This window comes from Amyelois transitella, chromosome 22 (assembly GCF_032362555.1).
Source record: "Amyelois transitella isolate CPQ chromosome 22, ilAmyTran1.1, whole genome shotgun sequence".
NCBI classification, from domain to species: Eukaryota; Metazoa; Arthropoda; class Insecta; order Lepidoptera; family Pyralidae; genus Amyelois; species Amyelois transitella.
The window spans coordinates 4456346-4475496 of record NC_083525.1 but is presented as its reverse complement, the minus strand read 5'-3'; the positions used below and the strand labels follow the sequence as shown (position 1 = coordinate 4475496).

The following is a 19151-nucleotide window of genomic DNA, read 5'->3' as shown; positions in this document are numbered from 1 at the left end:
GTACCAATTTGAACTTTCAATATGTGCGGGTATAACCCAATTGCACTGTAACTGGGTTACGGTTTGACTCTCATCTGCGTGGGCGGTACCTTTTTGGTGTAAGAAAAATATTGACACGCCGGCACAAATTTAAGCGGTACAATGTGTATAAGAGACACACGTCCGGTCCGTCCGGTTATCACAACGCTTGCATACTTCTTTTGCTTTATCTTTCTTAACGAGAGATCATTTATTTAGGTTTAGGGCGCTCTTGAACTGACGTTTCACCCGAAACTCCTCGATTTAATAATTAACGCACTTCGATCACGCGGAACCCTATTTTCTTATCTGTTTGAGAATGTACTATATTTTTAAGTGAGGATATCTATGAAGAGATTATAATACGTAGCGTCTAAGTGGGTTAGACTGAAAAAAAACACACTTACCTAGTTATGTTGTAATTACATTATCGTTAAAGGATATATTCAATGAATAAATGTGGTGAAAATATTTTTGCTTTTTATATTATATTTATTTTCGCATACATCTTATATGTACAAAAAAATGCAAACGAGCCGTTCGTGTAACACCTATAAACGTGTACCTATAGCACGCGTTTCAAGTTTGTTCTGAACTTTGCGCAGCTTAAAATTTTACCACGTAAAGTGGATGACAGACGTGCGGTAACTACCTACCCGAACTTGTGTCTTATTTTACGCATAAGTAAGTACACGTTCTTCAAATTTACCGATCAATTTCGTCGCTTATCCAACTAGTGAGCAAGTGGTATACCTATTATAAGGGTTTGTCTAACCGCAGTGAAGTCTGTTTACATTCCATGATGTTTTGTAACAAATTAACGAAGAGGTAGTCTGCCTACCCCTCCGGGAAAGAGGCCTGATTTTATGTATGTAAACGAAGCAACAATAACATAATCGTACAGGTACAGGTAGTCATCTATGACTTCCTATGAATTGTAAATAATAATAAAGTTAGGGAAGTTATTTAAAATCGCGGCGACATAATATATTATGTCCGTTTGAAATGTCCGTTCCCTCTTCATTTGAATAAGCCTCTCCATGATTTTATAGCCTATGCTTATAATTGCAATACGCTCTATTTCCAATAACTTTTTCGTAAATCCCACGGGAACTATAGTTTTTATCGGAACGAAAAATACTCTTCTCCAGACGAAAAATTTCAATAAGATTGGTTCAAGTGACAAGAAATAAAGTTACTTTCGCATTTATATTTTTGGGATTTAAGTTCCGATTTATGCTCAAACCGAGTGATAGTGACATAGCTCGAGTTTTACCAACGAATCGATAAAAAGGTAATTTGAGAATGTATCACGAACATATAGCAACATAAAATGTACAGCTGTCTATCGTGGACACTGTTGAGAACAATAAAGGATTAATGGCTGCCGCTTTTAACCAGATGAGAGCCATTAAAATGGCGCGTGTTGTGGCACGAATAAACATAATTATTCGTTCTAGTTACTATGTTTCTTTAGAGTTATACGGTCGTCAACTAGTAAAAGTTTCCATTGTTTAAAAAAAATTAAGACTTTATTTTCACTATGTTGTATCTTTTTAAATATTAAGGGAATTTCTAATCTGATTGAAACTATATCTTATTTCAAAATCACTGGAAGTTGTGAAAATTCTTTCTAATTATGTACTCTCGTATTTTAACTACATATTAGGTACTTTTTATCGAGTCTTAAACTACGTACCTTTATAACGTACTCGTATTCATTCATTGTAATGAGATTAGTCGGTCTGTGTTGCTCACACCATGTTGCTATTAGATTATTCACTTATAAATTGATATACTGGAACTGTAAATCAATTATAGAGACATGTTTTATTTTATTACATGTTGTTGTTTACGACCTGACTCGACTTCGTGCTTGTGGAATTGATTGTTATCAACACAGACTTCTTGTTTTAAAACTATGAACCATTGCGTCGACAAGCAGAAAAAAAAAAAAATTAAAAAAAGACTTCATAAATTACGTTCGATCATTTTGTTATCTTTTTTTATTTCTCCATCATTAACAATTTTAAAATGATAAAATGAACTTACAGTAAACCACAAGGTAGAAATATCTCTAATATTGTGATACCTACAACTCGATTCCTAAATCCTTCATTTCGATTTATACGATTGGTGATTTAGATAAGTCATCCCTCGTCCGTAAGATTTATCGGTAAATAGGATTTATCCAACATTGAAAGAATCGATTCTGTAGATAAATAACATACAAAGATATACTGCGTCAAATAGATAATTTGAAAGCGAAGGGTCTGTTTTCCATTGAGTAGTTATTTAATTGAATAATATATTTAATATAACTCTGTACGTACCAGAAGATCTACAAATTTTGATTTACTCAACTAATTTATAGTGTGTTTTCTCTTCAGATTCTTTTCTTAGGTACCAATTAAAATTACTTTATTAGGTAATACTAATACTTTATTATTGAAAAAGTAATTTTAATTTCGATAAAAACATAAAGCATCTTTTCTTATGTAATTTTAATGTTCTCTTATATTACAAAACCAACTGACCTTTCTTTGAAAGTTTTCCACATAATAAGTTCCAATATTACAAAGCCATTGAATTCGTTTCGCCCCAGGGCTTCAAATGGACGTCTGCTTATATTTTATTTTTTTGTTAGAGGAAAAAAGGTCCACTACCCTCTCGGGGTTCCTTGCTACTAAATAAACATATAGATTATGTATCCTATAAAATTTACATACGAGAAAATTATGTTAGCGAAATATCTATGTGGTGTGTGCCTTAATATTTTGTAGAATGAAACACATTTTTTGCACAATGTTTCCAAACACACGAGAATTCTCTCATTTTCAATACAGTTAACCAGTTATGAGTTCATTTACCTTAGGGATTTCCTTCTATACTACTCTTGAGTAATTTATTTCGGTAAACATGTTTGTCCTTTAGTTTCTGGGTTAGCTAGTTTGATTTTATTTGAGTTAAACAAATAAAATCTGTATGACAAACTCTCTTGTAAAGGAGCCCGTGGTATGCCCGTGCCATGAACCACTTCCTAGATTGGGTGTGACAAGTTTTTACACGAAGCGACTGTTTTCTGACCTGAAATCACTATTACGAAACTACTTAAATTCATTATTTGAATTTTTCAACATGATTCTATTTTTCCGGAACTCAATTAGAGCAAAAATAAGTGTCAAGCGAATTGTGAATCACGGACTTTTCCGTAGCTCGACGGAGGAAAGTTTTAATGACAATTTTCTAGTTTCCTTTCCTTTAGTTGGAGATTATTCAGCGGACTTATACTTTGTTGTTAATTGACTCCTTAACTATTAAGATAAACCGCAGAAAACCTCATTATCATGTTGGATATTGTTTGTGTTTAGGTATCTAAAAGAAAATAGGATTGCCATATCATTATCAAACTTACCTATAATAAAATCGTAGATAAGACGTGTCTATGCATGGAAGATGAATTAAAAATATATATATTATAGGTACCTAGTAATAAGTAGGTGTTTTAATTAATGTCATTAAACATGCTACAAATATTCAAATAATATATGCTATCTAATATGTTATCATCCTGGTGTTACTTCAGTTCAAATTGCTTTCTCATCTCTCTGGAGGTGGCCGGGGTCTGCCTGAACGACGATTCTATAATTGGGTAAGCCAGGTTTTTACACGAAGCGATTCCCATCTGACCACCTTTGCAGGGGAACTTAACCTGTACGTAGAAAGGAAACTTATATAATAAGATTATATAATTATATATATTATACCATACTAATTTCCAACTGTTTTAGAAAAGAGTCATTGGTTGTTGTCAAACATTTTAACCGCATAGTGCATTACGCTTTTTAACTCGGGTACTGATGCCAAACAGCTTTGATTACGTGATTAATTTTTCCATTATTTCCAGCATTGCCCGGAGGCGGCGCTAGTGTCTGCGCGGGTGCTAGCCGCGGAGGGTGCGCCTGCGACGCGGTCGGCTTCAGGCGTGGAGCGACGGCCGTCTGCGCCCAGGCCGCCGCTAAACAAGAGGGGCTCGGGCTCGCTGTTGTCGCAGTCGCCTCCGCAGTCCAAGTAATTTTTAGTTTACAATAGAGAACGCCCGGTGAAAAATGGTTAATAACGATTATTAATGTTACCGCAAACACTTTTTTGAGAAATCTTAGCATAGTGCACCCCAAGACCACATAAGAAACCTATATGTCTAATTACGCTAGATATGTGAAATGGGAGGCCCATCCTGACCTACCGAGCATTAGTATGATGGTGTTGGCTAAAAGTTAAACAGGTTACATTATAACGAGCTTAGGAAACACAAATAAAATATGTATTAAAAAAAAATTCTTCTCATAGTTTCCCAGGCTTTTACTACAAATGCCTGTGAAACTATGGGAACACGAACTGCAGCTGCTACGAACTTTATCTTGGGTCTGCCACCGCTTCTATATATTAAAGGCGAAGCCTGCAAAGCAATATACATACTGAAAATCACTGGACTGTGGAACAGGCACGTACCACAGACAAGGCATACGCTCATAGACTATATCGGAGCTTGAAAAGATGTTAGACATGGGAAGTGATAAAATACTTCCTATACTTCCTTTTTTTATAGAGTTAATAGCGTTTCACTGCCTCAGATTTTTAAACATATATTAAAACAGTAGACATTTCTGTACTTGGAATATTATTATAAGTTTCATCTAATACCTCACTTAAAGCCAGCTAGTCGTTCTTTCAAATCATAACTATTGGTTATGTCAACCCCATGAGTAATAAAGAAGTGATACGTAAGATTGAGTTAGATATAATTCTATTTTCACCATTAAGTAGGGTAAACAAGAGTTATTTCTCTGACGATCTGTGGTGAAAGTTTACAAAATTATTGATTTGTGACCCTGAAGAATTGTTTACGCCCTTGAGAGAACTCAAAGATCATTAATTAATTATTACAAGTATTTTAATTATGTAAATACCCGAAAAGTTACTTCTGAAGATTCTTAATTAACTGAATTTTGAATACACTGATATCTGACTGGTAGATGAATAATAAATAAAATCAGTTGAAATATATTTTCATTAAACGAAATGAAAGATAAACTGGTTTCTATGTTTAATATCATAATCAGATTATCTCGTTTCTGAGAGCGTCTCGCAATAATTTCCGCTTGGATTTTCTGCAAAATTTATTTGTGAAATTAAATCGTTGCAGAGCGCCGGCGGCAAACATATTTTGTAGCGACGACGTTGAGAATTTGACGTACAATAATATACGTGATCAATATTCCCCATTTATAAGAGAAGGCAAGGAATTACTGGAATGTTTTAACAAAAATCTTCTATTCATGTCACTATCATCTTTAGATTTGACTCTCAATTCCATCATTACGCCCTGCAGCTGATTGTGACCTATCAGTCTTTTTAAGGCTGTTAGCTCTGTCTACCCCGTAAGGAATTAAGACGTAGTTATAATTATGTATTATAATCTTTCTTAATCACAGTTCTGCCCTTACATCTCTTGTGATGAGCACTAGGTCCATTGAGTAAGTGACCCTTGAGTAAATCAGGTTTCTTCACGAAGCGACTCCCATCTGACAATCCCATCACAGCAATCTTGCAGAGGAACGTATCCCATTTTATGCTGTGGTTTATTTCTTTTAATTTACTGTAATTACACATTCAGGCTACTGGATGTATATCCATTGGTTACCTGAATTATTGGTAGCCTGATTGTGCAGGTGTTAAAGCCTCATAGAAGCTGACTGCTGTCAAACTAATGACAGAAACTCGTAAGAGTTAATGTGCATTGCCGCGTTATGATGGCAGGACAGAACACTTTTTATGTATCACGTATGTACTGAACAGTGATACTGAAAAGTGGTTACATTAAAACTCTAGAACAATACTAGATATGTTTTTAATTTAGATAGATAGGTACGTAGGCATCTACTTAGTAATGATAGTGAACGTTGGTAACATGAAAGCTCTAAAATTATAGGTAGGTACTGAATATATTTAATATCTCGGTAAGTCGGTATTTCATTAACGCTTACTAAGGTATACTTATTTAGCTTGTCACAAACTTTTTCGATACTTTTAAAAGCCTAAAGTCTAAATCGAAGTAATAAATAATGAACGAAAAGTTTCTTCAGAAGTATTTTATGCTCCAGCGAGTCTTCGAATTTTGGATACGTGATTTAAATTGATATTGAAATTTGGCAGGAAACACGGTTGTAGAACTTCGTCTGAGGAAATTTCTCTATTTTAAGGGAAATCTGCTCGAATGTTTTAAAGGTCATTTAAGTAGATGTTGTACTTACTTTTTTAGCTAAGTAACAGCATGATAGAAGAGAGTTGTAATATACTTTAACGAAGTTATAGTGATAGAAATGGAAAAAATTACGTGATTTGGATATGTTGAATGGAAAGAATGGAATGGCTTATGGAATGTCTTCACTACGTTGGGGACGTTCTAGTAAAAGGTCAGTTCAAAAGTACCCTAAACGGACCCTTCGTTTACTGTTCAATTAAATTGTGAAAGTGAATAAAGTTAAAAAATGAAAAGTGGAAAGATGTTGTGTCTGCCTACCATTCCATTCCATTTATATATCTATTCAAAGACAAGAGTATTTTTAAATGATTTTAGGTAGTACATACAAATAAAATCAAAAAAATAAAATCAACGCCTCTTTCTAGGTAGGCTAGGCAGAGACCACATCTAGTCACTTGCCAAGATCCCTGCATACTTCTTTCGCTTCATCCACATTCATTACTCTCGTCATGCAAACTCTCGGTTTCGGCCTCTTGATCTGACCTTTCGCCAGAACGCTCTTGATTCGATCAAAAACATCACTCAACATCAAAATTAATTTTATATTATTTTTATAATAAAAAAAGACATAAGAAAAAAAATATTCGTACTTGATCAAGTAACATTTATGAATGAGGATTCGTTCTAAGTGGCGGAATCCTCGAGCGCGATATTTTCCGTTCTCGGCTGAAATTAATGCTATTAATCTTCCCATCCATTAGAGAGACCACATATTTTAAGAGACATTCAAGAGTCCTTCCATTTTTTCGAAGTTTCAACCAAAAAAATTACGGCCTAGTAATATTTTTTATTACTAAAACATGTATGTATGTAACATAGTTCCCAATTAAAAAATCAACTTTTAATATTTTTGTTTTGCATCTTGACAGAATTTGAATTCTTAAATGTTTTCAAACTTAATTTCATACTCGTCTTGCACTCTATATATACTTCCTCGACTTCATCATACATAGAGTTCGTTATATAGTCTGAATTCTGAAATTCTGATTGCTCTAATATGTTAGGTATACTGTACAGCTTATTATCATTGTTTCTAAATAATATCCAATCATATTCTAAATTTTCTAATCGAATCTCGATGTTTTCAGGAGATATTTTATCAGATGGATAGTTTTGAAAATTGATTAATGCTTTAATTATTGATGATTTTAATTTATTTTGCACGTTTAATATAGCTTCCATTTTTGATGAACTAAACGAAAGTTTTACAAACGCAATGCTAATGATCTATTTAGTTCTTCTTTAATTGTTGATCTTCTGGTGCACTCTTGAAATATAAAGATATAAGTACTCACAGATTTGCCTTCACACAGTCTCACTCACAATTCAACATCACAGTAAGTGTATAAATTGTTCAGTTCTTCTGGCACTGGACTGCATGTTTTACTGCGTTTCCTAGTCTCCTACTGGGCACGTTTTATTGTGATTTCACTTGCGATGAGATGTTTCAACTCCAAATTAAAGATGGAGAAGAAAAATATCTAACGTTCTTCTGAAGTTGGTTATAAAGTATGTACAAGATGTATGAATTTTTTTTTACAAAAGCTCAGAAAGGAGGTACGAAAATGTTGTACCAGATATGTACAAAACAACATATCAAGGACGATAAAGGACGCCAATTTATGTGGCTCGATTAGGACCAATGTTTAATGAACTCATAAAGGTTTCATGAAATATAAGCAAACAGAAGGATTTGTAGGTGTCGTGAAGAAAACTGCAGAACAAGATATGTAGATTGCACTGTATTGTCACAATACTTTTAAGGATATTTTACACTTTCACAATATGCACTGATGAACTAACTAACTTTAAATTAATATAATCAATAAGTTGGACTAAAAAAAAATAACAATAATTTAAATTCGGTTTGGCGCTAATCATACAATATTTTTTCCTTTTTTTTAATTTCACTTATTTTTCAGCCAGTACTACCTACTAACGAATGAGGTTGTGTCTCATTTTAACTGCTAGTTTGACCAAACTTGTTTTTAAAACAATTTTCAAGGTTTTTGTGTAGAAACTTAACGCAACAAGTGCAAACACAGAACCAAAGACGCGGGTAGGGTGGAGTTGACCAGAAAATGTAATTTCCCTGGATATGATCGATAGCAGGTCAAGGTCACTTTTGAGATCCTCAAAGATTTACGCCCCTTCTTGTGAGTTCAAGGTCGAAGGGAGGTTGTCAAGTAAATACACCCAGTCACCCATTGATCGGATTGCCGTGAAGGTATTTACTGAGGTTTGCTCGAATGCTGAGCTGTTAAAACGTGACATAGGTACTTAGGTTTTAGGTTTGATGTATATAAATCATAAGTATATATGTACTTTTGACTTAATTATTTTGTTTATATTTATATTATCTAGTTAATTTAAAATTTTAGCACAATGTTACAATAATTTATTGTAACACAATGTTACAATAATTTCTTTTTTTTTCTTCCTGGCTAACGCCGACCATGTTACATCCTAACATCTCTGGATCGTGGATTGAGTAAGTCAGGTTTTAACATGAAAGGACTCCCATATGACCTCCGCAACCTTTGAAGGAGAATCTATTGGTGTTGTTTGTACGAAATAAATAAATAAAATAAAAAGGCATTTATTCTTCTACTTCCCTACGTTTTGAACATTGCATAAGGTTCATACGGAATGTTAATATTTTAACTATAAATTAAGCTTATGATTTGTTTGAGCATGTTTCTTTTCCTTCATTAATGTTATTCAAAATCTTGATGAATTATAATTATGAATCTTAATTAGGTAGTAATCGCCTCTTTGACGTAGGCCATTTATTTTTCTGAAATAAATTGTTAATACAAAAATACCTCATTTATTTTCGATTATAGGACTGGCCATTGGGCTCTTATTGGCATTATGATAACACACAATACTTAGTTTGTTGTACCTACATTAGGTTGCTGTGAAAAGGTTTTTTTTTTCTAAACTTTTATAAGATTACGTATCCCTTGACTTGCTTAAAAAAATCAGAGAATTCACCAAAACCAACCATTTGCACCCGAATAGTACCTACTTATGTGCCTTGAATACATTTAGAAATGGCAAATATAAGAAGGACCGGCTTAGTTAAACATTTCTAATCAAAATATTTGACAATGGGTAATGTATAGGGGCCTACTTAGACTTGTTTTGGTTTATACCTAAAAAGGTTGGTGGGATCGCATTTAAATTCCATTTGGGTATGCGGGTTCTGAGTGTTAACGTTACTTTGCTTCTTTTAATGTGGAATATATTTTCCTAATGGAAATCGATAGTTAAATTGTACAGTGAAAATACGTTATTCATTCTGCCATCTGTGTTATGTATTTGATATAGGCACAAAGGTGCTGTAAATATATGTAAATGTCTGTTTTTAAAATAAAAGATCCTGCCCGTCTACGCCAGCTATTCTCGTAGCGCCATTGCTACGACTTCTCGTAGCTTCATCCTCACTAAGAATAACATACAGAACGGTCACCTATAAGTTAGGTTAGGTTGCCCTGCAATAGTTGCGGAGATAAGACGTGAGACACTTCGTGTAAAAACCTGATATACCCAATCTCCTCTCAGAGATGTGAGAATTTAACCGGGATAAAACGTCAGGAGGAAGAAGAAGACAAACGGAACAGACACTAAGTCAGAATACAACAATACCCATGTACTAAACAGGACGCATGTTCTCGATTTATTAGAAGAGCTAATGACGTTTTTGGAAATAAATCGGTAAAAGTAAAATCACTGATAAACAGTCTATACAGGTTTATTTTAAATTGAGTCGAATATTCTTAACGGTTGGTTACGTAGTAAAAATTGTTCAGTTTGATGTCCTTATTTACCTATTAAAAGAATTCCACTTAATTAAAGTGGTTACTCTAAAATATGATCATCATTATATGATCATATTGATCACGCCTCATTCTCAGAAGTGTCAGCAGATGTCACGCACTACTTTTGTTAAATCTACATTCATCAATCTTTTCGTGAAAGTCTCGTCGGTTTAGCTATAAAATTATTTACGTTGCAAAACACATTTAACATTTTGTAGCAGTTTGTCTGAACTTTGAAATCCTTTGGGAGATTGAGAGCTTCAAGCCAGATTGCTCAGACGATTGAGCTAGCTAATACGTACTTATATTTTTATATAAGTAGTATAAAGTGAGTTTAATAAATTATTTTAATGCTCACCGTTTATAGAACTGTAATAATGAAGGGCCGAAGTTTGAAATCAATGAGTCTCAAAGAATTTTAGCCAATTTTGCATTGCTGTTCATTTCATTCCCTTTTCATTCGATCTTTCCCCGGGGCTTTATTCATGTGGGAATTTTCAGGTAAAAAATAAAATATTTTACTTTTGACTAATTATTATAAAGAAATAGTTTAATCATAATTTGACTATTAATAAGGAATAGTTTGTATAGATGGTAGTATAGAATTTCATGACTGTCAGTTTACATAACACCAAGGATTCTTTTTACGACACCGTTTAACGTCGCAATTTTATGTACAAATCAACTGAAATAAGGACCTAGGTCCTTGTGTCGTTTTTATATCTTAGGCATAAAGTGGCTTTTTCATTGCCGTTTGCATACAATATAAAGAGTTCAGAAAAACTGCTTTCATGTCACACAGGGTCCATGAGCCTTCTTCTTCTTCCACCTGACATTAGCCCTTGGTGTGCCTTTTGTGTGCCAAAAGTCCTAGATTTTTTTGAGCCGAATGTTTCAAATCTTTTTTAGTTTTGTTATGGAAATCATATCTGAGTGCTCCTCCACACTGCTCAAGACACATACATACCTTTCAGCATTTTACATCCACCGTTCGACTATTCGTAGTCTGCTAGTCAATCAGTTGATAATCGAAAAGAACTGTAATCAAAAATTCTCAAAAAGACTCAAATGCCTCGTTTAGTTATTAGTTAGGAAGTTAGTGGTATTATTTGCTAAATTTGCGATCTATTATCTACTCAAACATGAAGTGACCTATTTGTAGTCTAGTTAGTTTGTTTATTAGGTCTGTAGGTATTTCTGGAAGCCTCCACTTTATGGCCCGTTTATAGGGGTCGTATTGCTCGGCGAAATAATGAAATTACTTATCATTGGATTTTTATCTCCCGCTGAGAGATATAAATTATTAGATATTTTTTACGTCGTTTCTGCTAGTATATGCTCAGGGTAAAGCAATCTCAGTAGATAATACCTAGTTATTCCATTCTTCATGTAAGTTTACTTTGGGTAATAATCTTAAAATTTTGCGCTACATCGCATATTTACAAGTATCGTCTTTGGACTTCTTAGTGTTTAGATATTTCCCCGTAATTAATTTGGAGATATACGGCAGTGTTTCTTGTCTACTCGTATTCTTATTTGTAGAGACCTACTATTTCGTAGTAAGTTTAGTCTCACAAATCTGAATAAATCTTTAGAGAGATCATTATCCGGAGTTAAAGTTCTCCATTCCTTTTTTTTCTCTGTTTATAATATGTTTTATTTGCCGCCGATAGATATAGGTAACATTTATTAAAACATTTTACAGCTAAAACAGCAAAATGTGGCAGTTTCAAATATTTGTTTAAATTAAATCTTTATTTATTTGTTACTTTTATAGCTTGCCAATTTCTGTAAGTCGTCAGCGCATCGTAATTGGAGTGGAGTTTCCTCAATTAAAACACGTAGTAAATGACTTTTATAATACAAAGATATAAAATTGAGAAAACCAAATAGCAATCAATTTACAAAACAAAAATAATTGGGTATCGACCCAGTAGAGTTTCTTATAATATCGTATATAAGGCATTCAGGAAATCTGAACTTCTTAAGAAGGGTCGGGCTTTATGAAACGAGTAATTTTCCTGGAAGTTCGTTAGGATTAGACCTGATAAAATTGAATCAGATTATGTCTGTGCCTAACTATGCGAAGATATAAAGAACATTTTATTACTCAATTTCAGAAAGGTATTGTTGATTAATAAATAATGATGTAATGTGGATAATAAATATGATAAGAAAATGTAAATATAATTCGTCAGAGGGCAATATTTTCTTACGGTGACCTCGTGCCAAAAAAATATCGACTGTACAAAAGTTAAACAATGTAGCTTTAATTCTCACGTATACTTAACTTCAGTTTTTATAACTTCAGTCTTGTCAAATTATCCTGCATGATTTTAAGAATGAAATTGGTTTTCTATTGGGTAGACTTTTAAACGTGATTTTGAAATACTTATCAAAAGTTTTAGTTTACCTGCATGTGCAAAAAAAACCTGTCGTGACGTATTCTACGCACAGTCCTAACTCTACTGCATATTCTTTGAAATTTGGCATGTAGGTACTTAGGTTTTAATGTGGTCTATGGGTGCACGAAGAGAGGATTTCCTAAAATTTCTAGAATGGAAATAAACTGCATTTTCCGTTTTACTCAAGCGGAGCCGCGTGCGTACTCTAGTTATATTTGATACATGTTCCCGGCTTATTTAGATTTAACACGACAAAATTGAATTCCTGCGGGCGGGTGTATTCAATTGAAATTCTGCCCGAGGCGGCATCGCATTGCTTGGTTTAATAGCTGACTGATTTCTGATGTTTATGCTAATAGATTTCGGGTACCCAATAATATCTGAGGTTTATTTGACAAGGAAAGTAAGATATGGTGAATTGAAATGAGATGAGGTAATGTAATAACTTCTGGGGTATTAAGGTTGATGTACATTTTGTTACCAGAAATAGGATTTAAATCTTTATTGAAATTAGGGCCCCAATAAATTAATTATTTTAAAACCGAATGCAGGAAAAAGAGATATGGCAAACAAAAATACTTACCGACCATGGATTAATTTATTACAGGTACCTATGGATCAGAATAGCTCTATTCGAGCGTCAACTGGCGAAAATAATCGAGCACCTAGTGAGCAACGCGACCCGCTACTACGAGCGAGACGCGCTGGTAGCCGACCCCGACTATGGAAGCATACTCAGTTCACTTCTTGTGGGACCTTGTGCCCTGGAATACTCCAAGGCGAAGGCCCCAGCGTGCTTCTGGACGGACCCACCGGCCGATGAATTAGTAAGTCATCTTATCGTGTCGAATTGAATTTTATTGTATCAACAATATTTCGTGCTGCTTCGAGCGAGACGCGCTGGTAGCCGACCCATATTATGGAAGCATCCTTAGTTCACTTCCCCCACAAGGGCTTGCACCCTGGAATACCTCAAGGCGAAAGTTTTAGCGCCTTTTTGGCTGATCGGACCCAATGGTTCATCAATTAGTTAGTCTTATCGTATCACACTTTTTACAAAATACTTTCTATGCAAAGAATTTGAAAAGTAGGTACTTTATGATAAATTAGACAGTGTCCTAGGTTTCGCCTGTGTTAAACCAAAAATCCACTTACTCCTAATCTCCCGTTCTCGTGGGAATATCCAAAAATCCTATCTTAGCGGATACTTAAATCATAGCAGTAATTTGGGCTGTGTGTTGACAGATCAGTCAGTCAATCACTTTTGCGTTATAGGTTATATAAACCGATTACAATTTTCAACTTTAAGTTTTATTAATAAGAAATCTCAGTAATTTCGATAAAAAGTTAGAAAATTTAGGAACCTTATAATTCTAACCGAAATTACAACGTTCACAATGTTATTATTACTGTTTTCTTACAATTCATTAATTAAGTTATCGCTGTAATGAAATTCTGATTGAAAGACTAATTAATCAATTTCGAAGTATTCGGGAAAATCAACTTTTCAAGTAGGTAGGTACTTAGCAACAAAGCTATTTATAAATTTGCTACCATAGCGAGTTGGCTGAAGAACTTTGATATTAAATTCTTTAGATTATTCTTAATTTTGTGACACAAAGCAATCAGGAACGTGGTGCCAGTAACACCGAGCCGGAAAGACGTAACGATTTTTCACCTCAAATGAACTTTTAATTACCTACCACTTTGTAAAGCTTTGTAAAAAAAAACAATAGGTATAATAAAAATCTTCCGAGTAACACTGACGTAACCATTAGTTTAAAAAACGTTAATTTAGTGTAGGTAGTTCAGTATATAATTAATTAACAGTCGTAAGCCTTCAGAGAGAATTCCCCGAAATTCTTAAGCAAGCTAAAAGGGATTTTCACGAACTCTTAATTAAAACCCAATAAAAAAGCTACAATAACTTGATAATATATACTGGTTAAGAAATGTGTTATTTTTCATCAATTACTTGAACTTAAAGCGGAAAGTTTTCATCTTTTATTTAATTCACAATTTGAATCTCTAATAAGCTGGCATGAGAAACCGTGTCGAGTGATTCTTCAAGGAAAATGAAAGGTTTCAATGAATAATAGATCAAAAGGTCTAATGTAGCGTGAAGGGGAGGTACAGGCAACGGCGTATCAAGTTACCCTGCATGGAACTCTATGAACGGGTAATAGAAGCTTTGCGGTGAATTTGGGTAAGTTTATATGATGTTTACCGTACTTTATCGCGAGAACCGAGCGCCGCCATCGGTGTACTAAAAGTAATTCTTCGTAAATAATTCCTAAGAAGTTGCGGTAGCAGGATAAAATTTATAGGAAAAATAAGTACTTACAATTATTTTTCAAGGAGAAGAGATGTCTAATAAATTTGGCGGCGGCGGGTAGACACCGGGCTCCAAGTATTGCGGTGGAGGCTGTAAAAGGTGCGACCAGAAACATTCAAAGATTAATAAGAGAAATAATAGCGTTCAATTTGTTTTAGGTACAAAGACATCGCATGTCTGCCGGGACCACAACCCCTCCCTCTGTGCGGCGACCCATCCTTAACTTCAGGAGGAGTCTTAACGCGTCTTCGGACGATAGCGGTTCTGCAAACACAGGTATTAGATATATATATTATAGCTTTATATAAATAACTTTTATATAAAGCTATAAAAGTCCTTTCGAAGGATTAAAAATTGTTTTCTTTTGAGTATATTTTAATCGTCTTATTCTTATTTTTTCTTTATCTCACATACATACTTGGAGTCTGATCCTTACGTTAGTTTCTTCCGCTATTTGTTTTTCGTACTCTTTTAAACATCTTATAATAAAATATACCTAATTATTTTGTTTTTCCTTTATCTATAATTCTCCATTTTTGATATAGCAAGAAAAATACGAAAAATACGGAAAATAATCCTTATCTGAAAATAAATTTTTTTTCTAACTTGTAGGAACAGGCAAGACAGGAGGCAATGCCAAAGATTATGTGGAAAGCTTGCATCAAAACTCTACGGCGACGTTACTGTACGGGAAAAATAATGTGAGGGTGCAACCGGTAAGATATCTTTACTTTTTATCCATAGGTTATAGAAACAAAAGTCAATAAAAAAAAATCATAATCATTTACTGTGAATTGCATCATGCTAAAAAGTAAGTATAGCGATAACTAAACTGTTATAAACTGTCAAATCTCTAGCAAGACAAAATTTGAATTTGGGCATTTTTTTATTCACCGTTATTGTCACCTCTAAACTTAATGTACATTATAAGCAGGGTTTTGCTACAATTCCTTCAAAGCTAAGTATAGTTTGTTCATATCATATACAGAAAGACGTTGAAGAACCCATGCCAGGGTATTTGAGCCTACACCAGACTGCAGCAGGCCTCGTCATCAAATGGACGCCCAACCAACTCATGAATGGCTACGCAGAGAGTGAAGGCATTGATAAAAGGTAGGTAAGCTATGATATTAGTCATGTAGATTTTGGTTTATTATGTGAAGCTTTTTTTGACAAAATATATTGTCGTAGTAATGTCTAATTTACATTGTGTATATCGCAGATAATATGCTGGTGTGATTAATGCATCAATGCAAAAATCACTTTTGATTCAAAACAATAATCAACAAAAGTTCAGAATCACTTTTTGACTGTTTTTGACTGCTTAACGCAATGAAAATTATAAAACTGTATTATACCATCCATCTGTGCTATATGCTGACAACTGCTTTTGATATATGATCAGTTTTTGCGTAACTATACCTACCTACCTTATTTTAGTTACTCGTACGGCTTTCTTTAATTATTTTATTCTGATAATTACGTTCTAAAGTTTTACAGAGATCTAGGAAATATCTATTTATATTTATTGTCCGTAAAATAAATTTTGTCCTGGGTAAAGGAGCCATTTTTAGTACACCTTCCATTACTAAATTATTCGTCTAAATCTTAAAATAGGCTACTTGAACCAAAATGAATTTCATATATTTTTATATATGAAATTCATTCATATTTTCTATTAGTTGAACTAAATAAATTTTAAGTAAACATAACAAGTTCCTATACATGATGTCAAGTCAAATTTTTATTTAATACTATTACGTCAGAGCATAGATAATAAATAGACAATTCTTTTTTGTTAAGCTTTTTTTCCTCAGCACAGTAGTGTATGTTGTAGTCGATGTAGCTTCCGATGCCACCCTGTACATGCGTCGTCCTGTCAAAACTCCCGTGTTTTGTACAGCATGGCTCCCGACTGCACTGTGTATAGAAGGCGATGTTCGGGGCCTTTATGCTTTGATTGGTACGTACCCTCTTATTTATAGTAGATTAATATTTTTCTTCTAAACTGCCGTGTTCTATACAGCATGGCCACACTGTGTATAGACGACGATGCTCTGGCCACTGCGATTTGAATGGTAGGTACTCTTTTTTTGTATAGTAGGTTTCTTTGCTCAGCATAGTAGTGTTCGTTGTTGTTGATGTAGTATCTGTCACTTTATGCATTGGTTACGCTTATATATTAACGGATAGCCCTATGGAAATTATAACTAACTTGGGAAACCAAATTATATTGAACAAATAGGGCCCCGTATGTATTTTGACCTTTTTTATTTATTTATTTTTTCACTTTACCCAATACAAACAGATAATTTTTTCCGTCCTAAAAGAGTCTCTGTAAAAAGACGGAGGGACTCTGAAAATTATCAAATTAATTTTTCAGTTTACCAGTTTGACTATATTTTCATAGATTTTCTTCCCCCTTGTAACATATTTATACAATTCCAGTGTATACTGGGCGATGTCCCTCCAAGTCTGCGTGTGGGAGGTGGTCTACGTGCACGTGCACCGGTCCCAGGCGAGCGACGCCCTCATCCTGGTGGGACAAGACGGGGTCCAGCGTCCACCCATACATTTTCCTAAAGGTACGTACATATCCCGTTCAGGCGTGTCAGGCAACTGGGCGTGCGTTGATGAGCGTTACATTCCCCCGCAAATATAGACTTAGCGGGGACACTCTTGAGCCCCCAGTTAAATCCCGTAATCGTTGATGCTTGAAGATAAAACAAAAGATGCAGGGATTGCGAAAAGTGGAAAGATAAATAGAAATAATCATCAATTAAAAAAATACTCTTTATAAATTTACTCATAAAAACTACATTTACAATACTCATGACCTGACCTTTTACCGGAACGTCCATGATTTAATTGAGTACCTATCTAGGCTTTCTGTTTCTTTCACCAAAATAATTAATGATAAATGTTTTGGCTGGTTGTGCTGAAATCAGTTAATTATGCAGACATATTATTACGTCCCCATCCCTTACGGGGTAGAAAGAGCCAACAGCCTTGAAAGACACGTTCAGCTTAGAATTTATCATGTAATTTACTAGCTGATTTTGTGACTGCCAATAAAATTCACATTCAAATGATAAAAAGTTGTTAGTCCATCCCCTAAAATAAGAATCAGAAAATAACAAGATTATGTAGTCTCGTACGAGCTACCTAAAAGAAGAAACACTTATTCCGTAAAAAGTATGCCTGTATTGAATCAAATAATTATTCAGGGATCGCTTCAAAGAAAAATGTAGCCCAAAATAAAAGGCTAACTGTTATAAAGTCGTAACCAGTGGCTAATAGATTAATTTGATAGTTAATGAGCGCGATGACTAACATAAATATTTATTAACACCTGAGATTAAGTAGGTATTTATATCACTAATAAACAAATTATTATAAGGGATTCCCCTTGCCTATCTATGTAAAGCTCCAATAATATTGACGTATCGATTAATATGCCTATAACGACCGATTACAAATATGATAAATTCTATTTTATCCAATTAGATAAAATATTAAGTAGGTACTTATCTTGACATTTTAAGGATACTGGACAAATAATCCGTCCGTACTTATAATATATATACTATTCTGTCCATCTGTTACACTTTTACGGCTAACCATCCCCGTTTTAACCGAATTTTGAATGAATACGAGTATAGTGAATTGTCCGCTACGCTACGTAGTGAATACTGCTACTTTTTATGCTGTAAATACTGTTTCACGCGGGTAGAGTAGCATGCAAAAGGTAGTCTAAATCTTATTATCTAAAAGAAAATACATGACTGTTTAATATCGCGCAGACCGAACCCCAGTGTTGAGATTTTAAATTTAGCTTACCTATAGGTTTTTATGTGGGCTAGGGTTGTACTAAGGGACAATTTTCGGAAATTCCAGCAGGAATTAAAGTCGGCGGGATTTTTAGTTTAAGGCGGACGTAGTCACGGGCTGGTGTTATATACTACTCAGTTAACGACATAAATGTTGAGCAGGTCAGGTCTTTACGATAGTGGAAGCAATAATATGGAGAGCATGTTCTTAAAAAGAACGTTAAATTTTTATTTTATTTTATCTTGACTTAAAGCACTTTAAAATAGCCACTCGATCTCTTTCTCACAGATTTCATAAAATGCGACTAAGGGAATAGGCAATATGGCACGTTTCGGCAGAACAAGCATTTATGCTGATGTGTTTTCGAAAAAAAGAAGGGGTGCCAGCTTCTCTTGCCTTGCAGGTTGTAAGAG

At 34.2% G+C, this 19151-nt stretch overlaps 1 protein-coding gene across 2 annotated transcripts in view; it reads left to right on the top strand.

The window, feature by feature from the left end:
• The window catches only part of LOC106134150 (small G protein signaling modulator 2), a 37142-nt gene that overhangs the window by 10951 nt on the left and 7040 nt on the right, over positions 1 to 19151 (top strand). Inside the window, exons 4-10 of one of the 2 annotated variants that reach the window (XM_060950630.1) lie at positions 3926 to 4089; positions 13180 to 13399; positions 15066 to 15183; positions 15520 to 15623; positions 15896 to 16020; positions 16811 to 16870; positions 17356 to 17492. In XM_060950630.1, the coding sequence (XP_060806613.1) occupies positions 3926 to 4089; positions 13180 to 13399; positions 15066 to 15183; positions 15520 to 15623; positions 15896 to 16020; positions 16811 to 16870; positions 17356 to 17492 (928 nt within the window). Of the gene's footprint in view, positions 1 to 3925; positions 4090 to 13179; positions 13400 to 15065; positions 15184 to 15519; positions 15624 to 15895; positions 16021 to 16744; positions 16871 to 17355; positions 17493 to 19151 lie in introns of both variants that reach the window. The other variant, XM_060950629.1, reaches the window with a different exon arrangement.